This window comes from Candoia aspera, chromosome 16, assembly GCF_035149785.1.
Source record: "Candoia aspera isolate rCanAsp1 chromosome 16, rCanAsp1.hap2, whole genome shotgun sequence".
Taxonomy (NCBI): Eukaryota; Metazoa; Chordata; class Lepidosauria; order Squamata; family Boidae; genus Candoia; species Candoia aspera.
The window spans coordinates 11765142-11790611 of NC_086168.1; the positions used below are offsets into that span (position 1 = coordinate 11765142).

Consider the following 25470-nt stretch of genomic DNA (forward strand, 5'->3'; position numbering starts at 1 on the left):
TAGCTTTGATCTTCTGCATTGCATTTTTGAAGGCCTTTTTTTTTAAGTACACGTGTTAGTTTTGCCATTGTGCAGCTCCAAATAAAACGGTTAAACAAACCTGCAATCTTATTTCGCTGTTGCTTCTATGCTGTAGTGTTATCTGAGGGCATAGTGCCTGGCATGAAATAAAGGGGTAAATCTCTGCCCTGAGGGGCTTACAGCCTAAAAGTAGATGCCCAAAAGAAATTAGCCTTGGACCAAAGGGATGCCAATAAAGCTAAAATCAAAAATTCTGGCCACAAGAGAGCTTTTGCCTCAAGAAAGAAACAAGTGTCAAGCTAAGGATGTAGGCTTAATCAGCTAGATCGCTTACTTTTGAAAACTACTTGAGTTTTCCAGGGAGTTAAGAGGGCTGTTTTCCAAGGGAGTAGTCTAGGATGACCTTTCCAAAATTATTAATTAAATAGAGTCAGTATTTTTGCACTGAACTTTGTGGGGGGATGAGAGGTGAACCTCTGCTACAAGGTTGTGAGTGGGATGGTGAAGGAGCCTGCTCAGTCCCTTGTTTATTCGTTTAGTCGCTTCCGACCCTTCGTGACTTCATGGACCAGCCCACGCCAGAGCTTCCTGTCGGTTGTCAACACCCCCAGCTCCCCCAGGGACAAGTCCATCACCTCTAGAATATCATCCATCCACCTTCCCCTTGGTCGGCCCCTCTTCCTTTTGCCCTCCACTCTCCCTAGCATCAGCATCTTCTCCAGGGTGTCCTGTCTTCTCATTATGTGGCCAAAGTAGTTCAGTTTTGCTTTTAATATCATTCCCGCAAGTGAGCAGTCTGGCTTTATTTCCTGGAGGATGGACTGGTTTGATCTTCTTGCAGTCCAAGGCACTCTCAGAATTTTCCTCCAGCACCACAGTTCAAAAGGATCTATCTTCCTTCTCTCAGCCTTCCTTATGGTCCAGCTCTCGCAGCCATATGTCACTACAGGGAACACCATTGCTTTAACTATGCGGGCCTTTGTTGTCAGTGTGATGTCTCTGCTCTTAACGATTTTATCGAGATTGGTCATTGCTCTTCTCCCAAGGATTAAGCATCTTCTGATTTCCTGACTGCAGTCAGCATTTGCAGTAATCTTCGCACCTAGAAATACAAAGTCTTTCACTGCTTCTACATTTTCTCCCTCTATTTGCCAGTTATCAATCAAGCTGGTTGCCATAACCTTGGTTTTTTTGAGGTTTAGCTGCAAGCCAGCTTTTGCACTTTCTTCTTTTACCTTCATCATAAGGCTCCTCAGTTCCTCTTCGCTTTCAGCCATCAAAGTGGTATCATCTGCATATCTGAGATTGTTAATGTTTCTTCCAGCGATTTTAACTCCAGCCTTGAATTCCTCAAGCCCAGCATGTCGCATGATGTGTTCTGCGTACAAGTTGAATAGGTAGGGTGAGAGTATACAGCCCTGCCGTACTCCTTTCCCAATCTTAAACCAGTCCGTTGTTCCATGGTCTGTTCTTACTGTTGCTACTTGGTCCTTATACAGATTCTTCAGGAGGCAGACAAGATGACTTGGTATCCCCATACCACTAAGAACTTGCCACAATTTGTTATGGTCCACACAGTCAAAGGCTTTAGAATAGTCAATAAAACAGAAATAGATGCTTTTCTGAAACTCCCTGGCTTTTTCCATTATCCAGCGGATATTGGCAATTTGGTCCCTAGTTCCTCTGCCTTTTCTAAACCCAGCTTGTGCATCTGGCAATTCTCGCTCCATGATTGCTGAAGTCTACCTTGCAGGATCTTGAGCATTACCTTACTGGCATGTGAAATGAGTGCCACTGTTCGATAGTTTGAACATTCTTTAGTGTTTCCCTTTTTTGGTATGGGGATATAAGTTGATTTTTTCCAGTCTGATGGCCATTCTTGTGTTTTCCAAATTTGCTGGCATATAGCATGCATTACCTTGACAGCATCATCTCGCAAGGTTTTGAACAGTTCAGCTGCGATGCCGTCGTCTCCTGCTGCCTTGTTATTAGCAATGCTTCTTAAGGCCCATTCAACCTCACTCTTCAGGATGTCTGGCTCTAGCTCACTGACCACACCGTCAAAGCTATCCCCGATATTGTTATCCTTCCTATACAGGTCTTCTGTATATTCTTGCCACCTTTTCTTGATCTCTTCTTCTTCTGTTAGGTCCTTGCCATCTTTGTTTTTGATCATACCCATTTTGGCCTGGAATTTACCTCCGATGTTTCTAATTTTCTGGAAGAGGTCTCTTGTCCTTCCTATTCTATTGTCTTCTTCCACTTCCATGCATTGCTTGTTTAAAAATAATTCCTTATCTCATCTGGCTAACCTCTGGAATTTTGCATTTAATTGGGCATATCTCCCCCTATCACTGTTGCCTTTTGCTTTCCTTCTTTCTTGGGCTACTTCTAGTGTCTCAGCAGACAGCCATTTTGCCTTCTTGGTTTTCTCTTTCTTTGGGATGTATTTTGTTGCCGCCTCCTGAACAATGTTGCGAACTTCTGTCCATAGTTCTTCCGGGACCCTATCTACTAAGTCCAGTCTCTTAAATCTATTCTTCACCTCCACTGCATATTTCTTAGGAATATTAGTGAGCTCATATCTAGCTGATCTATGGGTCTTCCCTAATCTCTTTAGTCTGATCCTAAATTGTGCAAGAAGAAGTTCGTGATCTGAACTACAGTCAGCTCCGGGTCTTGTTTTTACCAACTGTACAGATGTCCGCCACCTTTGGCTGCAAAGGATGTAGTCAATCTGATTTCGGTGTTGTCCATCTGGTGAAGTCCATGTATAAAGCTGTCTTTTAGGTTGTTGGAAGAGAGGGTGTGTTATGCAGAGTGAGTTGTCTTGGCAAAATTCTATCAGCCTATGTCCTGCTTCGTTTTGTTCTCCCAGGCCATGCTTACCTGTAATTCCAGGTGTCATTTGACTGCCCACCTTAGCATTCCAGTCTCCTGTGATGAAAATAACATCTCTTTTAGGCGTGTTGTCCAGTAGGTGCCGCAGATCCTCATAGAACTGCTCTACTTCAGCTTCTTCAGTATCTGTGGTTGGGGCATATATTTGGATCACTGTGATGTTAGATGGCTTGCCCTGAATTCAAATTGAGATCATTCTATCGTTTTTTGGATTGTATCCAAGCACTGCTTTAGCCACTTTACTATTAATTATGAAGGCTACTCCATTTCTTCTGTGGTCCTCTTGTCCACAGTAGTAGATCTGGTGGTCATTTGATGTGAAGTGGCCCATTCCAGTCCATTTCAGTTCACTGACGCCCAAAATGTCTATCTTCAATCTGGACATCTCACCAATAACCACATCCAATTTGCCCTGGCTCATAGATCTTACATTCCAGGTTCCAATGGTGTGTTGATCCTTAGAACATCGGATTCGCCGTTCACCACCAGCACCGTCGGCCGCTAGCCGTCCTTTCGGCTTTGAGCTAGCTGCGTCATCACGTCTGGGGCTACTTGAACTCATCCTCTGTTCCTCCCCAGTAGCATTTGGACCATCTTCCAACCTGGGGGTCTCATCTTCTGATGGTATACCGACATATCTCTGGTTGTACTGATCCATTTAGTTTTCACGGCAAGAATACTGGGGTGGGTTGCCATTACCTTCCCCAGGGATCGCATTTAGTCTGACCTCTCTGTCATGACCTTCCTGTCTTGGGTGGCCCTTCATGGTTTAGCTCATGGCATTATTGAGGTGCTCAAGCTCCAGCACCACGACAAGGTAACGATCCTTTGCTGAAGAGTCCCTTAGAGACTTTTAAGCGTGGAGAGATGTGCTTCGTGTTAAGGCCACTCAGCCGTTTGCGACTGATTCAGGAGCGTGCACCTTCTCCCCCCCAGATTTGACCTCCATCCTGGCTCATGCAGAAAATGAAGGCCCAAGCAAGGAACCGGCTGGGGGAGCCCCGCCCTGCAGCCTCTGGGTGAGTGCCACTAACCCTGGGTCCGCCCCCCCCCCCCCGCTGCAGCGGTTGGCTCCTGGCAAACCAATATGTTTCCTTTGTATTTTCAGCACGAGGTGGGGTCCCTCTGGAGGAAAGTAGAAAGGAAGACAGCTGGTTCAGGCGAAAGCCCTGAATCACCAGCTCCACCGACCTTGGGGCTGCTCCCCACAGCGAGCATCAACACACAGGGGGTCATCTGTCCCAGGCAGCCTTCCAGATTCAACCTTCTCCCACCCAGCTCGGCCTGAAAGTCAGCAGCTCACTCCAGATCACTTTGTCCTTCCAAAACTGGGCGGGGGCAGGTTGAATGTCCACAGTCCTTCCCCACCCGAGTGTCCTTATGGCTTAACATATGTTGCAACAAGAACGCCAGGAACGGATCGTATTTTCAAATGTCCCTTCGCCTTTGTTTCTACGGTGTTGCAGCACGTCTGTCTGTTCGTCGTCCTCCAGCCAGAACGCGGGAAGTGTGGCGGCCTCCCACCGGGCTTGGGGCCCCCTCCTTAATTCTGATTGGACTGGAGGAATGGGGGAGCCCCCTGCCCCTGGAGCACCTGCCAGGCTGTTTGAGTCTTGAGGGGCCTGGCCAGATGTGCTCTGAAGGCGCACGGCCTCTCTCATCGCGCTGAGCCACAAACCTGGCCGGGCTGGCACAGCGCATGAAGCCAAGACCAGACCAGGAACATCTGGGGTTGCATCATAGAGCAATCCCTCCACCGGGGCAGCCCCAAGGTCGCCAACAAGGGGTGAGCAGTTCAGAGTTCAAGCAGGGGCAGGGACACCCGGGGATTCTGGAACCTTGCCAGCAGCCTCCTATGCGCCTTAATCTGCAGCACCATTGTGTGTTTTACCCTGGAAGGAAGCCATGGGTGATTGGTTATGCTTTTGACACCTACGCCACACACAGGAAGCAGGAAGGTGAAACAGGAAGGCGAAGGAAGGATGAATGTGCCCCAAAGTGGCAGGTGAATATTTACTCTGTTTAGAAACCACCAGGGCTGGGAGGGCAGTGCCACCCTTTAAGCTAAAACAGAGCAAAGGAGCCTCTTTCATGGCTAAGTGGCTCTTGGGAATGTTAGGCTGGGGGAAACCCCACAGGAGTCTCTCCCGGGCCTGGGGTCTGCAAAGCAGGGGCTCCAGAAGCTGGCAGGGACTGGATTGGCCTGCCAGCACTAAAGTAACCTGAAAAGGTGATGGATCGGAAGTATCTCTGCAGAAGCCGAGGGCTGGGAAGCAGTCACAAAAGGACCCAGCTCAGCATTCCCTGTTAATGCACTTCCAGCCAACCTGGGCAGCTCATCGCTTTCTGCAGCTGAGTTTGGCCAGGAAGCGCATCCTGCTGTTTGCAGGAAAATCCCCAGATATAGGGAGGGCCTCTTGCCAGACTGGCAATTCTTCATCTGCATCGTGGGGCAATGCTGGGTTTCTGGGCCCGAGGGGCCCCTGCCCACCACCTGCTGCCGCCTTGCTCCTTGCTGGAAAAGGGACTCTGGAAGGAAAGCTCTCAGTTGGCCTTCTCAAAGGTGTAGCACACACTGTAAACTGAGGCTACGGGTGGTACTTCAGAAGGCAGAAGCCCCTTTTTGGGGAAATCTAAGGGGATTCTGCCCTTGCTGACTGGAGCCCCTTTAGGGACGATCTGCCGTCTTGTTCCCCCTTTTGGGGCTTGAGTGTGTCTGAGCATGGAAATGCCAGTGACCATCAACAAAATCCTTGTTGCATAAATTTCCTGTTTCATCACCTGCCACGTCATCATCTGGGAAGGAATTCCAGATGTTAACTCTGGAAGGGGTCGGAGCTGAACCAACCACCGCCGAGTTCAGTTCTGCAGAGCCATGCTGAATTCAGGAATCTGGGCTTCCTCCCCCCCACCCCCCAACTCAAATTCCCTTGTTTTCTTGGCTTCACCCACTCCTGAGTTCTGGGGGAGGCGGATCACAGGATCTCTCCCACCCAGTGGTCCAACTTTGCTTTGGCTTCGTTCCCATTCATCTAAAAACAGATGTTTTCCTAAAGTCAGAATGAATTCCACCCTTCTCCTTCTTCCCAGAATTAGGGTCCTTCAGGAGGAAAAGAAAAAGAGGCTGGACTCTCAGATGAGGGCCTGTTATGAAGAAGAAATGCCCCGCTGGAGACGACTTTCCCTACCGAATTCTGGAGAAGCCAAGCCAGGCTGGTCTCTCCCTTGCTGGTGGGCATCTTGGAGGCATCTGACCAAACTTCCTGGGAGCTTTTGAGCCAGGCTGTATCCACTCTGCTCAGCTGGGGCATCCTTGCCACTGGCCCTCTGCTCCTTGTCTCGGATGTGGCTGGACGTTGGGGGCGATTATCTTCCCTCCCAGAGAAGTGAAGTGAATAGAATAGAATAGAATAGAATAGAATAGAATAGAATAGAATAGAATACTTTATTGGCCAAGTATGATTAGACATACAAGGAATTTGACTTCGGTGTTAGAGCCCTCAATATATTTACATAACATCAAAAATAAACAATAGTAAAGTAATAATGTTATTTACTAAAACTATACAATCAAGAAAGAAAAAAAATTGAAGGAAAGTAATACTACAGCTATTAACTAACACACACTCATATTTAAAGGGAGAATTAAGGGACAACTTAGCATCACAAGACCCTTTGCACTTCTCTCAGAGTGGAAATGCCAAGAGAGGGGCAACCCAGGCAAGACTGGGAGAGTTTCTGCTTCCAAATTCTTTCCATAAAAACATTAATGTTTTGTGGATCTGAGAGCCTGGTGGCTAATTTTGGAAGAAGGGAACGAACTGAGGAGTACAAGGCAACTTGCTATTATTAGCAATTTCATTATCCGCTAAATCTCTCAGAGGGGGGCTGTTTTATGCCACAAAGATTGGTTTGTTCTCCTTCTCTTGACTGTTGAATTGGCACGGAGGGCCCTGGGAGTCTTGCTCCATCCAGCTCACGCTGCAGAAAGGCTGGCTGGGGGCTGTTAAGCTTCCTTCCAAAGGCCAGGACCTCGGCAGGCTCCACCTCCATTGCTGGACCTGCAAAGGCCTTGTAAGAGGCAGGGCCTTCTTGGGGACATCTGTCTGTCTGCCTGCCTGCCTGCCTATCTCCGGAGCACCCTTGGAGACAGGCAGGCAGACTGGAATAACAGATCTGGAAAAACCCCAATGGGGGAAGGTGTCTTTGGCATCTGGACAGGACTCAAACAGGGCATCAGCTCAGAAGCAAGCATTCCAAACCAGCGTCTTACACCCGGAGCCTTTATACCCTACTTGAGTGACCGGCTGCTTGGTGCTGGGTCGGCGAAGCCACAGCGAGTGGCCAGACTCACATCTGCAGCAGCCACAGCCAAGCCCATTGCCCACCGGCATCGGCTCTGAGGACTTCAAAGCCGTCTGGAGGGGCGCCTTTTCTCTTTTCCAACTGCTTTGCTCCTAGACCGGATTTCAGAGCTGCATTCGAGAAGGCACTTCCTGAGGCTCTGGGATCTCCAGCAGCCAAAGGCTGATTTCCAGAGGAAATAAAGAAATGAAAGTGTGAGTCCAGCCCCACATTATAGGAGAGGAGAGAAGCAGAAGAGAGAAGCTGCCTGCGTGTCCAGCAGGGAAGAGCCCCTGTAGAGTGCCAGGAGCAGGCTTGGTTCTGCTCTGGCCTGGGAAAAGGAACTCAGAGGCTCGCTGCACCAGCCACCCAGCCGCATGCCACCTTAGGCCCGCTGCTCCCTCCAAGCCTCCCGACCGTCTTCGGAGGTGGTGGTGGAAATGCAGGGGGGCGCCTAAGAGGGTTGCAGGCCGAAACAAAGGGTCCCGGTCAAAAGCCCAGCAGCTGCATTCACCCCACAGGCTGCGCTTGGGTCGCCTTGGACAGCCGGGCCTGGTGCCCAGCCGGAAGGTGGGCTCACGAGGCGAAGCCTCCCGTGGCAATGCGGGTCCGGGTCTAAACGCTTGCAGCGCGCTCCCTCGGTGATATTGAGTCCTGGAGAGATACACTGCTCCTCCGCGTGGAGGCTCCTCAGAGCCGCCGTTTCCAAGGGGAAGACGAGGCCTCTCCGCGACTCCTCCTCCGCCGCCGCCGCCGCCGCCGCCGCCTCCCTCTTCGGGAGGCAGATTCGGCAACTTGGCCTCCCAGAGGAGGCGGGGGCGCTCACCTGCCTCTCCTTCCGGCTCAGCCCTGCCCCGGCCGCGAAGGAGGCGGTGCTTCGGGGCTCCCGACTTCGCTTTCGGTGCGGGAGCGGGGCAGGCGTTCCGCGGGTGCCGGCGGCATGGGCTCCAAGAAGGCAGTGGTAGCGGCGCTGGGCGCGCTGTGCCTGGTGGCCGTGGTGGGCCTCATCCTGCTCTGCGTGCCCACCAAGGACGTGCTGGAGTCGCCCGCCTTCAAGGTAAGGCGCGCCTGCAGCGCCGGGCACCGCGCGCGCCGCCATCCCGGGCTCTGCAGCCGAGCCCGCCGGGTGGAGAGGAGAGGCGCTCCCGCCGCCCAGGCGCTGCGCCCTCCGCCCGTGGGCGCTCACCGCTTCCCTTGGAGCCCAGGAGCAGCGGGGCGGGGTGCGGGGCGGGCGGGCGGGCGGGGGGGGGTCAGCCCGGGAGCCCCTCCGTCCCGGGAGGCGGCTGGGCCGGGGACTGGTGATCTGTGCGCGCCCGGAGGGGTGGGCGCTCCCTGGACGAGCAGGTTCCCCCGGCGGCGCCGAAAGCCCCCCGCCGCTGGGAGTCTGGCCTCCCTCCGCCCTTTCGCCCCCGGGCTTCTGGGCTGGCAGCCCTCTTCCCCGCAGAGGCGGCGGGCTCCTGGCCGCTCCTGGGTCGCGCTGCCAGCCCTGCCGGGTCTTCGGTTAGAAAACGGGTTTTTGCCGCTGACCGCCCAGACCCGCGGGGTCTCCCGGCTTCCTCCCCTCCTTTGGACTAGCGGCAGACCCTGACCGAGTTCGGCTGGCCCAAGCGGGAGGCTGGTTGTGGGTCTGTGGGTTGTGGGTGTCTTTCTGGGGAAGCAGAACAGGGCGGAGAACGGGAATGGTGGGCAGGGGGTCTTTAGGGGCATTTTTTTCTGGGGGGCACTTTGGGGGGCACCCACTGCTGCCTTTGTCTTGCAGACGTCGGGGGGGGGGGCGGCTCCGGAGTTTCATACCTAGGTTTCTGGGATGGCGGAGGTGCGTGTGTGGGCTGGAAGAGCGGCTGGCTCGGCTTGGCATTGGCATTTGGGTTGCGCTCTAGGAGCGCTTGGGGAGAGGGCCGGGCTCCCGCCAGCTTTCCTTCTGCACTCACTGGATGCTCAGGGTTGTGGAATGGAGAAGTTGGAAAGGAGATCCTTGGGCCAAAGTCTTCCTTCTCACATCCCACTCCTCGAGATGGGAAAAGACGGGCATGGCGGCTGTGGCTCCTGCCCGCCCTGCGTGGTAGATAGCAACAACCAGAAGTCTGGACCAGATGGGACTTTCCTCGGTGCTGCAGCCCTAGGCAGCCAGCCCATCAAGCTGTTGTTCTTTCTCCACCCGAGATAGACTGTCTCTGTCTCTGGGGGTTCTGCTTAGTGACGGGGCTCTCGGCAGAGTGGCAGCCTCCCCTTTAAGAGCTGGTGAAGCCGGTGCCCGGGCCGTGTCTTGAACCCACCCAGGAGAGAGAAGGCTTGCTGTTGTCTTTATTTACAAAGCAGTCGGGGCCCATGGCGATTTTGCAGAATTACATAAGTGGAAACAATCATTTTCTGTCCCAAACAGCTTCCAAGCTAAACTCTGAACTGTGGGAAACTTCCCATCCTTGCAAGGGGAGCGAGTGGCCACCCAGCCTTCTTTCCCTGAGGCAGTCCTCCCAGTGGGTTCATTAGCTCTTTCCTTAATTTTCTGGGCTAGACCTCTTCCAGTTCTTTTAGACTGGAAACCCCATCATTCCCGACTGGGTTGAAGGAAATTGTAGTGCAACATGATCACGAAACGCTACTCTAATCCTTTTGCAGCTATTTTCTGTGCGTCCTCCATGCGGACTGCATCCTTTTTTTTTTTCTGAAGCGTGCTTTGCATCCTTCCAGATAGGCATGGTCAATCTAGTCTGGCAACCTTCACTGTGGAATTCTGGGAAGTCTGGAATGGGCTTGGTCACCAAAGGGGGCATTCAGGTTTTTGGAATGGGGCAGACATTCCTGTCTGGTGGGAGGCTAAGCCATTGGTCAACACTTACCTTGCTTGTGATTATCTGGTTATTTGGGTTGGTTTTATTTAGTTCTCCTCAGCCATTCGGGAAGTGAAACCTCCATGCCCTGCAGCAGGCTACCTCTGAGTCCTAAATGCTGTGGGAGAAGCATCCTGCTTCGAAAGGGATCACCTGGACCACCTTCAGAGCCAGGGGGCTGCATCGACAGACCACGGTATTGAGATGTTGTCAGGTTTCTCATCTGCTCTGGATTCTGGGATGCTGGAATAGTGTTTTCAAGCCGCCTTGATGCCTTAAAGGTTAGGCACTTGTGCGCTTTTGAGCGGAGTCTGAAACAGCAAGGGACAAGGTGGGCGAGGGACCCAGGAAAACCCTGGTGCAAATTGTGTTTCATTTGGGAGCGTGCCTCCCCTGCCACAGGCTGCCCGATGTTGTAGGGCGGGCAGGTGGAAACCTTACCAAGGTAGTGCATGTGGGCAAAAGGAGCTGCTCTTTCTCCCCCGTGTGCACAGCTGGGGGGAATGTGCTTTTCCTTGGGACACCACGCCCAGGTTGTGTCTCCCACGTCTGGCACTTCTCACACCCCTTGGGGGCCCTGCCTAGGCCGCTTGCCAGTGCTGGGAAATGCTGGAGATCAGCTTTGCTCCGCGGGCCCAGATTCCACTGCTTGGGCAGGCTCCTCCCATACAGAAGTGGTGAAGGATCTTGGCTCTGGCAGACGGACAAGCAGGAAAAGTGGGGCAGGGCGTCTCAGGGCTTTCGCTAATGGCCTGGCCTGCTTGCTCGGAATTAAGTCCCTGAATTTATCTGGGTTGCCTTCCAGGTCAGGGGCCCCTCGGGCTGCTTGAAGCATCTTCCTCTTCCCTGTGACTCCGGGTCCAACTCCCGTCTAATTCTCTGGATTTTCCCTGGCGGGCTGAGCCATGTTTTAGTTGTGCTGAGAAGCTCTGTCTTGGGAAGGGGGCGCATTAGCAAGCAGTCTGGGGAGACTTCCAGCTAAAAGGCCGCCTTTCCCTTGAGCAAAACCTTGGATGCTGAGGCTCTAATACCGTCCTTCCGAGGACCCCCTCCCCTCCTTGCATTTCAGCCTCTACAAAGATTCCTGACGCCCACTCCCACCCCACCACTGGTTCCTCTTCCAGGCAGTCCTCAAGGCAGCTTACGGGAGGCTCTGGGCCACGTGAGAAGCCACGGAAAGCTGGATGGTGCCCTGGGCCACCGGTTACCAGAGGCAAGGCAGTGCTAGATGGCTGGGTGGGACCAGGGCAAACATTCCCTCTTGGGACGATGGGAGTTGTAATCCTGGAGGGCGAGTGGTGGGGGAAGGCGAAAGGGCAGGCACCTGTCTTTCCGTCTGAATCTTCGTCTGCTTGCCGTTTCGCTTCTCTGGGCTCAGACTTAGCTGCGTGGAAGCAAAGCGCCTTCTCCTCCCTTGAGCTGGACCTTTGCCAGGGCTCCTGTGAAGGTGCCAAGTGTGATTTCATTGCCTTCCCCCACAGAAAGGTCTGGAAGGAGACAGTGAAGAACCCTGCCATCCCTTGGCCTGCGTTTTGAACAAAACGTATTGACTCTTTGCACATCCAGAGAGAGGATTAAGAGTTGAGGCTGGGAATGGGATGGGGGCCCCCAGGCACCAGCTTTCAAAGCAGGGGGTCAGCTCAGGCTCCGACCAGCCTTTGGATCGTGGTCTCGGTTGCCCCCAACAGTGAAGAGAGCAGCATCGGGGTCCCAAAGGGCTGCCCCTTTCCTTTCAGGCTTTCCGACTCCGAACTCCGAGTGGCTTGTCCTGAAAAGTGCAATCAAGCCTTTGGGGCTTGGAGGTGCTCCTGAGGTGCCCCTCGGGGTAGCTGGTCAGCAGAGACCTCCACCCCGATCCCCCACCGGGGCAGCCAGCCAGGGCTCTGCGTACCTCCAGGCAAAGCCACACATTTCGGGGGCAGGCTCCCTGGAGAACTGGTCCAGGGCCAAAACGTTTTGCTTGCTTGGAGTGGTTTCAATCTGCACCTCCTCCTGGGCTCACCGAAATAACTGCCCAGGACACGGATATTGCAGAAGCATTAAGTGTCTGGCGGCTTTCCAAAGGACCGGCTTCTCGGAGGCCTGTGGGATGAAGCTATTGGCAGTGAAAGCAGCCGAACATCCTGCGTGGCCTTAGGCGATGGTGTGTTGGGACCAACCCAAGAGTTTTATGGTGGTGGTGGTGTATTAAAAACAGGAGGAGGAGGAGGAGGAGCAGCAGCAGCAGCAGCAGCAGCAGCAATAATGAGTAAAACAGTAGAGGTCATATTAGGACACCGCAGGGCTGCCATGCGTGTTCTGGGAACCCTCGAGCTCCCTCTTTGCAGAGGCCAGGCACATGCTGTTGAGGCTCTGCCAGGAGAGAAGAGCTGCCCACGAGTGTTCCCCGGGCTTCTCCAAATGGTCACGTGGCTGGTCTTCAGTGGGACTTGAGCGAACAGCTCTCGTTGCTCTTTTTCGGTCTATTTATTTTCAAAGGGAAGAATGTCCCCCTCTACGGTCCAGGGAGGGCCAGCGCTGCCAAAGAAAGGGAGGAACATCTCGCATCTTCCCAGCACTGGGCTTGTACATTTCCTCCTTGCAGGACGAGGCTCTGGGTAGTCACTTGTGGTGGTGCTCAAGGGGAGGCCTACGTTTCCCCCAGGTGAAAGGCAGGCTTCAAGGGGAGGAGGTTGCCCACAGATCCTCGTCTGGCAATGTCCAACTGGCTCCTGTTTGTGTCATGCCTCGTCCATCCACCAGCTTTCCTAGATCATCGCCATGAAACGCTCAAAAACCTTCCACCTGCAGAGGCTGAGCATCTCAGGCAAAGGCTGCTGCTGAGTCAGTGCCATTTTGGCAAGAGAGAAGTGAAAGTCACGTGTGGGTGTGGGTGACTCGGTTACCGCCTGCCCTTGGGTCTGGAATTCCAGGTCTGTGCAATTAAACGGTGGCGCTCAGAACCACCTGGATCGCTTGGACCAAATAATGGCTCACAGACAGGGGCTGCTGCTTGGGGGGGGGGACATGGAAGAGCTGCATCGTGTTCAGTCCTTCCAGAGAGCAGAGTCACGTTTTTGCTTCTCTCAAAAGAGTGGAACCCAGAAGGGGACTGATGGGAGAACAGAGAAAAAGAAGGCACTCAGGGCACATGGCAGAGCTAACCTGTGGAATTCATTGCCACGAGAGGCAGCAGTTGTGGCCAGCCTCAGTGGCACACAAGCGACACCAAACACATTTCTTGATGGTTCAGCTTGCAGTCTTGTTGACCATGGTGCAAAAGAAGGCTGGATTAGGTTTCTTAAGATAATTTGTGGTCATGATTTGCATGTCTGGCAAACGGTCAGGGGCTGGAGGGTTGCACATCCCCAGCGGGACTGTCTCCACCCTTCAAATTTGCAGGCTGATTCAAATGCAGCCTTGCCTTCCCCTCTGGCACCTGTGTGGTGTTCCTTGCTGCTGGTGGGGAACCCCACCCACCTCTGCTAATCTCTGTCCTCCAGGCTGTTATGGGAAGGAGAAGACCTGGGCGCCATGTTTTCTGGCTGATACAGTAGTTGGGAAATGTTTTGCAAGGTTATGTGGGTTCCCTGCAATGGGAGGGTGTTGGTAGCAAAGCATCTCCAGGGGAATTAAAGTTAAACTTCAAAGAGGGCGAGTAGCAGAGTGTGGAATGCACAGATTAATGTCAAACAAGCAGAGAACACAAACTGACATTTAATGGCCCCTTTTGGGTAGGAACAGCCAAGGGTTGTGCAAAAACACAGATCAGTGTAACCAGTCCACCAACTGGGGTCTAAAGAATGTGACGTACAGATTGAGGAGACTGAATAGGCCAGGCCAGTTCTAGAGTTCCTTCTCTCTCTCTGCCACAGGCTAATCTGCTTGGCAAAGGACCAAAATGTCAGAGGTCCGAGCCAGAAATCTACCCCCTGCCCCACGTAGCTCTCTTTCGAAGCCTCGAAATGTTGTCAAACATTCTATCTGCAGGTCTGGAATGCATCAGCTCTAGATTGTAGATCAACCGGTGCCGCTTCTGGGGAGGGGGTTTGGGGAGGGGGAAATCTCCCAGAGGGCTTAGGGCTGCAGCGACTAGGCCTTGGGAAGGCAAGAGCTGCTGTTGAAATGCTGCCGTCCAGTTTGACAATTAAAGGCTCCCTTGGTTAAATAGAGGGGGTAGCAAGTAGGGAAGGTGACCAACTGGCCGTATGAACGTCTGAGGTGTGTGGGTGGTGGGGGGAATTGGGGACAGAGCAGCCAAGGATTGGCCTGGAGAAAACGCCCTGGTTTTCAGGCAGAGGCTGCACCAGACTGAGAAAGTGGGAGAAATGCCGCAGCGCCGAGGATGGGGCGGGCGAGGTTCCTTGCTGCAGAAAACGAAGTCTTGGGTGAAAGAGACGTGGTTTTTAACCAGGAGAAAGGGTGAGGTGGGGGGGAACCTGGCAGGACCCCGCAAAGATGGGGGGGACTGCCAGTCCCAATTGCGTGGGAAGGCCAGGACCCCAAAGATGTGGGTGCAAACACAGAGGAGCCTGGAGAATGGAAATACTGGAGCTTTTGGGGGGAAACTGGTGAAAAATATATTTTTTCTCATGTGGTCTCCGCACCGCAGAGCGACCTGGGATCCCTAGTTCTAAATTAAGCCCGGGAGGGTCTTCCAGTCTGGGGCGAGAAGCATCGGCAGAGAAGAGCGAGACACCACCCAAGTAAGCCTCTTTGCCAGAAGCCGAACCCTTGCAGCCAAATTATAGTATTTATTTTGGTTTCTGGGGTGTTGGACAGGCGATCTCTGGAGGAGGCCAATCAAGTTGTGGCTGGTAGTGAGCAAGCGCATCCCGCCCTACGAATTTCTCCACCTGGAGCTGTAAATACTTGAGAGGCTTGGAAAAATATTTAGCATGGCCTCTGCCAGATTCTGACTTAAAGTCAGGCCGTCCCGGTTTCCTGCGTACGACCGGGATAATACGTGTGTGGTTAGATAATGGATATTGAGCCAATCGTTGTGTTGTTCCATCCGGAAAATGCCAAAATCAAAATGGCATCATTTGTGTGGGCTCTGCGCCACCCATTGTGGGACTACCCCAATTCCCAAAGCGTTTGGGAAGAGCCCAGTGGACAAAGGTTGGGAAGGTTGCAAATGGCGATCATGCGACCCCAGAATGGTGCAACCGTTGTAAATACAAGCTGGCTGCCGACCACCCAAATTTTGTTCACGTGATCGCAGGGATGCTACGACGACCGTTAGCGCAAGGATCAGTTGCAAGTTGCTTTTCCCCAGCACCGTCGTAACTTTGAATGGCCACTAAACAAATGATTGTAAATTGAGGACTACCTGTACAGTTATACATTTTCCGGAGAATTCTTAAGCTCTCCACGTTTCTCATTGTCCTGTACTTCTTGCTGTGAGGTGGTGGAGCAACCAAGGCCTCAATCTTGCATTTCTGCTTCCTGGCGGAAAACTGGGGATCTGGCTGATGTTTCCAACCCCCCCTCCCCCCTCCTTCTTCTGTGCAGTTCGGGATTGTTCTGGATGCGGGGTCTTCCCACACGGCCATGTTTGTCTACAAGTGGCCGTCGGACAAGGAGAACGAGACCGGGATTGTCGGCGAGCACAGCGACTGCCACGTGAAGGGTAAGTCCACACATCTTGAGGCTGCCAAGCTGGAGAAACACTGTCCGGGAGAGAAGGTATGGGGACTCACGCAGGGAAGCACCAGTCAGCATCCTCTGAGGGTCTCTGCCGCCTCTTATCCCGGCTTTGGAGCGCAGTCGCGTGGGACCCAGGTGTGGCATCTCTCTGTAGCCCCAGAGGCCAGAGCGAGCGAGGGCTTGCGAAGGGGGGTGATGAACAGCCTCTCCAGTGAGACATTGTGCGATGCATCTCTTGCAGAGTGTAAATTAGAGGCACTTCCCCAAATGGGTGCCCTCCAAAAAGGCTGGACGGGGCCTCTTCATCCCCAGCAGCTGGGAGGGACCAGAGCCATAGTGGGTTTCTCTCCCACTCCCAAATCCAGAGCTCTTCTCCAGTGCTGCCATGTGGGGTGGAGACGCGTCAGCGGCAGGCCTGGGAAAGCCCAGTTTGCACACACCTGTTGAGGGGCAAGGGGCTTATTCAATCTTGCGCCTGGGCAAGCCAAAGTTCAGGGTGACTTAGAGCTGGCAAGCGTCTCGCTGCCAACTGAGATTCCCATTTCACATTTTGTGCAATGGCATCTTTCCTCTTTTTTTCTGTTTCTTTTCCCATGGGTATCAGACAAAGAACTGGCATGACTCACCTGGTTCGTGGCAGCAACTGGAAAGAAAGACCTGTGGGCTCCACTTTGGGGGGGAGCGAGTGCGCGGGCGTGGCCTGGCAGGGGGCCAGGTGCTTGTCAAAAGGCCTGTGAGAACAGGAACGCTCCTCAGTGGAGGGCATGCCAGGGCATGGAACCAGCTTAGCCATGCCAACGTAATCCCGTCCCTTTCTTTGGACAGCTGGCAAGGGCTGGGGGGAGGAGGCCCCAGCAGGAGGCGGGCCAAAGGCCTTAGCAGCAGAACGGTCTCCCCCAACCTTGCCTTTTCCAGATGTTTGGGGTGGAATTCCCAGCACAGGGAGCACATCTGGAGGGCAGGAGAGGGCAGTGTTGGGAAAAAATCTGGAACGAACTTAGCTGTGCCTGAGTCAGCAAACCTTCCAACCATGTTTCTGTTGGGTGCTGAAAAATATCTGGACCCCTTCTGGGCCTGGTTTTGTAGAGAAGCCCCCACCGTTTTTTGCATGCGAGGTGGGTCCATCCTTGCCCAGGAGGGGTCTTCCTGGCCCGGGACTCATGGCTGATGGGCTTTGCAGGGGGAGGCATCTCCAGCTACGCCGCAGATCCCCCGGCAGCTGGGCAAAGCCTGCGAGAGTGCCTCGACCAGGCCCTGGAAGACGTCCCAAAGGCCAGGCACGCCATCACACCCCTCTACCTCGGAGCCACGGCCGGCATGCGGCTGCTCAAGTAAGACTTGATTGACTTGAAGGAGACTCCTTCCCCCAGGCATCCGGGAGGCTGAGATGGGTCATTGGTTTCCTGAGACTTTGTCTCCCTGTAAAGCTAGCGGCAGTTGCCTTGCAACAGCAGGGGCAATTCGCACAATCTCTTCTTCACTGGGTGCAGTGCCAATTTCTCCCCCTTTGATTCTATCCCAAATCCCAGTGTGCCCGCTGGCCTCCCAGATCCGCCTCTCTGGCGAGGTAGCAGCCCCATTATTCTTTTGCAACAAAAGCAGGAAAGAATTTGGTCACACTGTGAAAGTGAAGAAATTTCCTGTTCCTTAAAGTTTGTGGATCACCCTCCCCTGCATTGAATGGAGACAGAAATTGTCCTGAGAAGGGAGTTTGGTGCAGCTGCTCCTCAGTTTTTGCACGATCTTTGATGCAAGGGCAAGCCTTTTTCTGGCTTCAGGCTGTAGAAGTGCCCCCCTGTCCTTTCAGCTCCTGGGTGGGTCCATTTTGTGCTCTTTTAATAATGCCAAGATCTCTTCCTCTTCTGTTAATCCCCACCCACCCCAAGTTTCTTCATGCCTTGGTTTCTTTGGTTCCCCGGACCGATCCTTGTCTGTGAAGGAGGAAAACATACATGCCTGGCCCAGAAATTCCTCTCTGCAAATGCTCTAGCGATGTGAATATTTTTGCTAAGGAAAGCACCGTCAGGCCCAAGCCCCAACTGTCCGGGTAGCCAGGCTTGGGCAGGTCAACCCTGCCAGCTCCCCCAAGCAAACCGGCTTCTCTGTACTGCTGAGGTTCACATAAGACCCTTCCTGGTTACCAGCTTGATTCATTTTCTGGGCTCACAATTCATGGAAACGTTAAGCTAGCCAAATGGAGCAGAATCACAGAATATGCCAAGTCACACAAGGGGTGGGCTGTGGCCAAGCCTGGCAGCCACGAGACCTCAGACAGAGCCTGGTTAACCCTGTTGTGTGAACCTACAAGGGCAGATCCAGCTAGCAGTGGGTGCAGGGAGATCCCCAGAGTCAAGCCTAGCCCTGGTCCAAATCATGAACGATAATTGTGTCTGTGCGTGTGTGTGTGTGTGTAGCATTTCTGACCCCCAGGCTTCAGACAGTGTCCTCAGAGCTGTGACCTCCACGCTAAAGCAATACCCCTTCGACTTCCTTGGAGCCAGGATTCTGAGTGGAGAGGATGAAGGCTTATTTGGATGGGTCACCGCTAACTACCTCCTGGAGAACTTCATAAAGGTAGAGCCAACTTGCTTCTAGCCAGTCCTACGCCTTGCTTTTCATCCGGGCTCCTTGCAAATGCACAGCGGAGCCCCCCCGAAATTCTCCTCTTGCCTCCTTTTCCTCCGAGCCGGGTGCCACTGGGTTACCTCGCTCTGATGTCACAGCAAGAGTGCAGCCCATCGGTTTAGCTTCACTGACGTCACAGAAGGCCTGGCAGCTGAACCACCAATTGTGATAAAGTGAATGGGCAGCCTGATACCTGCCAGAGTCGCTTGGCCAGCTAAGCAATGCTAAGTGCTCAGCAAATGACAGAGGGGCAGGTTGATGGCGGGGCCAAATGTGTGTCCCTTGGGGTGAGAGCGGAGGAATGGGAGGGTAGGAACCTGAATGTGAAAAGTAACAGGAGGGTGGTTCTTTTTCCTGATGCCCCAGTAGACAGACACGGTCACAGGAAAGGTTTAAACTAGTCTGAATTGGCGGAGCAGGGGGACCTAAAATGTCTTGACTGGCTTTGGGGCCACATCCTTGCTGCGCTCCACCTAAGCAACCCACTCCCACCCTGGAGGGAGGTCAGCAGATTGCCCTCGCCTTTTCCCCATCAACGGCACGTATTAGGTGCTGCCCTTTGCGGTGCCCAGCGCAAATTTCAAGGGAGGAAAAAAGGCTTTTCGCAAAGGAAGCCAACAAAGACGATTGTCTCTCGGGCGAGCTTCTCCGAACTGGGTTTCAGTGAGGGGTCTGGCGGATGGGCCTGTGAAGAGCTGGCACCTGCACCCCTCTTTCTTTGTTCTTTTCTGGTGCTCCTCTTGGCGCTTGTAGAGTCTCATTTGGACGCCAGGCCCTGAGAACAGGCCCGCTGGCTCTTTGCCCTTGTGCTGGGTACTCTCAGACAGGCCGGTGCAGGGAGCAGGAGATGAAGAGGCCTTCTGCAGTGATGCTGCTTGTTTGAGAGCATCCTCTGGGGGTGGGGGGGAAGCATGGATGGGAACCTGCCTCCCAGGCCCAATTTGGCCCCAAAATACTGCCCATTTGCCTGTCTGCTGGGGGAAAGAAGGAATGCACCCTGCAGTTTGAAGCCCCAGGTGGAGAAAGCTCTTTGTGGGAAAAGAAGCAAAATTTGGAGAGCCCCCCCCCCAAGTCCCAAACGCCGTCGTGGCTTTCGGTTCCAGCACGGAGCTGGGAGACAGCGTCTTCTCTTTCCAGTACGGGTGGATCGGGCGCTGGATTCGCCCAAAGAAAGCCACGGTGGGGGCCATGGACCTGGGCGGCGCCTCCACCCAGATCACCTTCGAGACCACTGGGGTGATCGAGAGCCCTGGCAACCAGGTGACACTGAAGTTGTATGGGCAGCCCTACAAGGTGTACACGCACAGCTTCCTCTGCTACGGCATGAACGAGGTCCTCAACCGGCTGGTCTCCAGGATCCTGAAGGTGCGGCCTGGGCAGGAAGGGGCGGGGGCGGGGTTGCAGAGTGAGGAGCAGGGACCAGAGCCCCGTTTTTATGGGGCCCGCTCAGGTGGGATGGGTTCCCGCTGGTTGGCTAACAGAGCGTTCCTGCAGACAGGTCTGGTGTGGGGCCCCCAGCCATGGGATGTCCCTTGCAGTAGAAAACTGGAGGGAGGCAAGGGTTGAGATTCAGGCCCTGTGGCCACCCTCTGTGCACCCCAGATCCTGGCAGGGGCACTTTCCAGGCGGGAGGTTTTCCACCCGGGCAGCACAGCCTCTCATGGCTCCTGTGGAGAGAGCTGGAAGGGCCCAGGAGCTGGAGCGGGCCACTGAGGAGACATGGGGGGGCTTGAAACAGGCCCCCCAGTCTGGGTGTTTGCATCAACCTGCCCCATTGGGGCCCTGCCTGTCTTTAAGCTGGAAGGCTGTCCTTGTACCCCTCGGAGTCAGGCGGGGCGCCCACATTTGCCCTTTGGCAGCCAGCCTCCAGCAGGCCCCGTGCAGGGCTGGTTTAGCATCTCCCGGTGGCCCGAGGCAGCATTGCTTCGAGACGGGGCAGAGTGGCCAAGTCCTGAGTCCCTCGGGGATGGGCGGGCTGAGGAGGCCTTCCTAGAGCCCCTCGGCAGGGCTGCAACGAGGGTCTCTGTCACCCGGGGCAACCATGGATTCCGCGCCCATTTTGGCGCCCCCCAGTGCTCATTTTGCCCCCTCAGTTGCGGCCCTGCCCCTCCGTACTGGAATCTGCCCTAGGTAGGCTCCGTTTCAGTGGCCCTCAGCGGAGAAGGGGGCCCGCCTGCTGCCTGGGGCTGGCAGATACCCTGTGGGGAGGGGGCTGGCCTTCTCTTCTGCATCACTGATTCCTCCCCTATGCTTCCTCCCCGTGCAGGCTACAGGCTACGCCCTCCAAGTGGACAATCCGTGCTGGCCGCAGGGCTTCAGGCGCAGCTTCTCCCTGGAGAGCATCTACGGGTCTCCCTGTGTCAGCTCCGAGAGGCCTCCCAGCTACGCCCCCAAGGCCATGGTGAACATGAGCGGCTCGGGGGATGCAGCCCAGTGCTTGGCGCACGCGGAGAGCCTCTTCCGGTTCACGGGCTGCCCTTACTCCCACTGCTCCTTCGACGGAGTCTTCCAGCCTCCTGTCGAGGGGAACTTTATCGTGAGTCCTGCCGTCTGCCATTGCTGGGGCCCCGAGGAAGGGTGGGCCTGGGGTTCTCGCTGCGGCCGCTGGAACAGAGGAAACGGTCCCAGAGCTGGGGCCTTTCTTCCGCTGCCCCCTCCGTGGGGATTGAGGGGATCTAAACTTTCACGGCCCTTATAGTAACCAGTGAAAAGAGCTGCAAACGATTCTTCGGTCTTCCTCCATGCCTTCCTGTTCCCTGAGCCGTTGCGCCCAATGGGCAGAAGGCAAGGGGATCAAAATGGGGCCCGGAGGGAGTGGGGCCCCTGCAAAAGAAGGCAGAGGACGTGGGCAGGGCCTCCAGGACCCTGCTGCTCAGGGTCTCCACAGGATTCCAGGGAGGGAAGCCTCTCAGATACAGCAGGAGTGCGGCTCTGGACAGCGGTGCAAATGCCAGCCGCTGCAACCCACCTCTCCCGGAAGGATGTCTAGCTTGGAGGGTTCTTGGCTTGTTCCCTTCTCCACCAAATTGCACACCCTGCTCCGAGGGCCCCCCTGAGCCCAAACACTGCATTTATTTGTTTGTTTATTTATAAAATTTCCTCGCGGCCCATCTCGCTCGTTTTCCTTCGCTTTCCTCTCTGCAAGGAAGGAGCGCTTCTGCCCCCTGCTGGATAATAGTGGCATGACACCCCTTTTCCATTCCGTTTTGAGTTGGGCGTTTTTCAGCTATTGATTCCTTGCTTCGCTTCACTTCACTTCCATTCCACTCGTCTAGCCTGTGTTGCCTGGCTCGGCTTTACTGTATTTCTCCATTTTTATAAAGTCAAGCCTTTATAGTTGGTGACTTGATTTGTGTCTATGGCAGTAACACAGAAGCGGATGCTTTTACGGATTCTTTTACAACTTCCCAGTTTCAGCTGCAGCGCCCCATTGCCCTGGTGGATGGACCAGCTCCATCCCTGCTTCATTTTTTAAGAGAGTTCATTCTGGGTTGGCACTGCCATTCCCCACCCCCTTCTGAAATAGCAACAACATACATTATCATATATTTTTAACTATTTTTAAAAAATGGGCTGGATTGATCCCAATGGTAATATTACTGTGGCAGATGGGGTGTAAGGACCTTAAATGAGTTTGTCATTCCCCTTTTTCTCCCTCCCCTCCCCTCCCCCTCCTTCTTCTTCCACAACAGGCCTTCTCTGCGTTTTTCCACACGGTGGATTTCATCCAGTCCGTGATGAAAAGACCGGTGGACACGCCAAATGATCTGAGGGAGGCTGCGGTGGACATCTGCGGTACAACATGGAATGAGGTCGGTTTGTCCCCCAGAATCCTCCTTCACCGATACAACCAGGGGCAGATTCAGCTAAGCTAGACACGTAAACATGAGTGGGTTTTTCCCCCCAAGAACGCACACCTGAAATATTTATTTATTTATATATATAAAGGTTTAAACCTGAATTGAAATTGAGAGTGCAGTGGTTCACATGTGGGACAAAAGCTTCATGGTGACCTCTGTTCACATGTGGGACAAAAGCTTCATGGTGACCTCTGTTCACATGTGGGACAAAAGCTTCATGGTGACCTCTGTTCTCTTGCCGGGTCTAAGCCGGGTCTACCTGCAGAAGAAGGAAATGGATATAATTCACACCTAAAATGTTTCTACCCTAATGTTTGGGGTGGGAGAGACCAAGGATGTTTAGTTGTCCTCTGTCAGAGGATCTGGGGTGGGAACAGTCCATCAAGAAAGACAAACTGAAGCAAAGAAAACTGGTTTAGCTACTTGAGGGTAAGCAGAGAGGCAGAGAAGCAGCCAATGGGGGGTCCCCAGGAGGATTTTGAGAAGGCAGCCTGTCAAAATATGGACGACGAATTGCAGATGAAGCCCTATGAACTTGGAATAATTATTAAAGAATCTGTTGCGGATGATGAATGATCTTCCATCTCAGTCCTTGAGGGGGAGGAGATAGATTGGGAAACGAGCTGTACCTTCAAAGGTCAGAACTCAGCCTCCGCATTTCTTTCTGCCAATCCAGCTCCTTAAGAAAGCACCGAACCTGGAGCCCTTTCTGCAGAATTACTGCTCGATGGCCACGTTCATCTCGCTGCTCCTCATACGGGGCTACTCCTTCAGCAACAGCACTTTCCCCAACATTGCCTTCCAGAAGAAGGTAAAGTTTTTCTGGCATGCTTTGAGAGGGCAAGTTTGGAAAGATGGGAGGCCTCCGGATCAGGGCACACAGGCCGAGGCTCAGGGCTGGGTGCAATGGAGCCTTTGTGCGGTTGGTTTTGTTTTTCTCTAACTTGTGCAGGCCGGGGACACGACCATTGGCTGGGCCCTGGGCTACATGCTAAATCTCACCAACATGATCCCGGCAGAAGAGCCTGGCTTCTGGAAAAGCACCAGCTTTGGCCCCTGGGTTGGCCTCATCCTCTTGTTCGTCGCCATCCTCCTGGGCAGCATAGTTAGCGTCTTCTGCCTGCTGAGATCCTCCAAGGGACGAGGGGCAGTGTAGTGCCCGTGGGAGCCCTGACCTCACGAGGGGGCACTGGATGCCAGCTGTCTCCCATCCTGCCTTCCCTGGTCACGCCCTGGGGACTCCAGCCTCTTGCCAAAACTCAGGAAGGAAGAAACAGGGCCCGGACGGAAGGACCACTCTCCATGGCGATGCCTGGCATGGATCCTTGGGCGCTCAGCCAACCAACTTTCCTGCATCCATTTCCTTCCTGAAGGATCAGAGGGCTCCCAACTTCAAGAAAAAGAAAAAAAAGGACGCCGCCATTCACAAGGACAGCCTCCTGGAGTCCTCCATCACTTCCGTTCTTCCTGTTTGGTTGTTAGGCTCAGGAATTCCCAATTAGAGTTCAGATATCAGGGGCCTGTCCTAGACATCTTGACCCCAACCATACTCTGACCCCATGAACAAATGACCCCGGGAGGGAATATCACCACCTGTCTCTTTCTTTGGACTGTGGATGTTGGAAGGTGTGACAACCCGCTGGATATTTTTGCCCCTCAGCAAACACCAGTCTTCAAAAACTGCGGTCCCTTCAAAAGTAAATTTGTTTGTCCAAAAAATGTACTACGGGAACTTTAAATGGGCCCAAACCATCCAGATTCCCACTGGATTGAAGTCATTCGCTGGGGGAGGGGCGGTTTGATCCCAACTCTTGGCACAGGTTCTTGTTCCAGTTGAGTCAAGACATCATGGAGATCTTTGTGGTGTGTTTGGGGCAGCCATGTGGATTTCTGACTGTAGCCCACAACTGTGGGACTTCATTCACGTACAAACCGGGTTTGGCTTGGCTTAGCTCTTTGAGATCACCCACGATCGCCTAGCAGGGCATCTTTAGGGAACTGAAATCCAGCAAGCTGTCTTTACCTCTGCTGAGACAACCCCCTCTTTTTCTGCTTAGTACCTCTTCCTCCACCCACACACCCTTTATTGACCTCCTGACCCCCGAATGAAAGCTTATTGCAGGACAAGCCCCGCTTTGGAGTTTTCCTCGGTAGAGGGATAGCATGACTCCCTCCAGCCTTTGGGAATCTTTTTTTCCGAATCTTTTCCAGAAATTAGGGGAAGCCTTGCTTTCTTTCTGCGAGAAAAATCCAAAGACTGACTGTATTTCTTGCACTCCTGGGTGTCACACCCATCCATGAGACAAAACACTTCAAACAATGTTTAATTCAAAAATTAAAAATCATCTACATTCGAATTTATATTTTTAAATTTACTTTGGGTCCTTCCATTTCTTAGTGTACAATACACATATAGAAAAGTTGTCAGTTGTGCCAAGTGCCGGGATTGTATATACTACTGCTAACACGAAGAGACAGCTCTCCCCCAGCACCCTTAAAAGATACCTAAATACAGTCGTGCACAAAGTTTCCATTCATAAGATTAAGCTCAGTGGAGTTAGATGATTACTGCGTAAGAACAACTTGCAATTTTGCTGGCTATATGCCCCAGTTAATGCTTCCACTCTTTTACTTAGGGGTAAGTCCCACAGAAGGTGATGGGATTTATTTCTGTGGGGACAAGTCGAAGGTTACATTGGCAATTGTAGTTTCCTTCCCCCCTCCTCATTTCTAGAATGTCCCTGTGTGTGAATTTGGGACGAAGTCAGGGTAACTGTTTTTGTTGATGATAGAGCTCTGTATAATATAAACAAACTACATTATCCAGGGTTTGGGGTTTTTTAAATATTTTTTATATGGATAGTGCAACCATATTAGGCTTTCACATAGTTGGCTTCTGCACAAATTCTCAGGATAGGTAGAAAAAGGCCTCTGTCAGGGCAAACTGGGGAGGTAGCAAAGGCAAGGATGGGATGGGAAGAGAAAGATGGATTTTTTAAAGAAAATGGGGTAGTGTCTGAAGCTGGAAAGCTACCATTGTTGGCACCCTGTGCTCCCCACCAACTCCTTTTGGCTGTTTTGATACTGAGTTCTGACACGCTCGTATTTCCTTGTGCTTTTCTTTGGTGCCTTTGTGCTTCCCCATGCTCCCAGCCCTTCATTGTATTCTGCCTGTTTTCCATGTAAAGAAAACGAAGTGATGCTTGCCTTAAAATAATAAAAGCCCGTGTAGTAACCAACTTTGGTCCATTTTGCCTGGG

The 25470-nt window shown here is 53.2% G+C and overlaps 1 protein-coding gene across 1 annotated transcript; it reads left to right on the forward strand.

The window, feature by feature from the left end:
• Positions 1–8172: 8172 nt before the first annotated feature.
• On the forward strand, positions 8173–24571 carry ENTPD2 (ectonucleoside triphosphate diphosphohydrolase 2). The gene is made up of 9 exons (XM_063316110.1): positions 8173–8323; positions 15591–15708; positions 16906–17056; positions 18140–18299; positions 19488–19715; positions 20617–20886; positions 22043–22162; positions 22887–23021; positions 23163–24571. The coding sequence occupies exons 1-9, from the start codon at positions 8207–8209 to the stop codon at positions 23364–23366; spliced, it is 1503 nt and encodes a 500-aa protein (XP_063172180.1). The 5' UTR covers positions 8173–8206; the 3' UTR covers positions 23367–24571.
• Positions 24572–25470: the final 899 nt, after the last annotated feature.

Coding starts and splice junctions, on each gene's coding strand:
- ENTPD2 (XM_063316110.1), top strand. CDS start 8,207: ATGGGCTCCAAGAAGGCAGTGGTAGCGGCGCTGGGCGCGCTGTGCCTG. Junction 8,324..15,590: donor TGGAGTCGCCCGCCTTCAAG/GTAAGGCGCGCC, acceptor TCTTCTGTGCAG/TTCGGGATTGTTCTGGATGC. Junction 19,716..20,616: donor TGGTCTCCAGGATCCTGAAG/GTGCGGCCTGGG, acceptor CTCCCCGTGCAG/GCTACAGGCTACGCCCTCCA.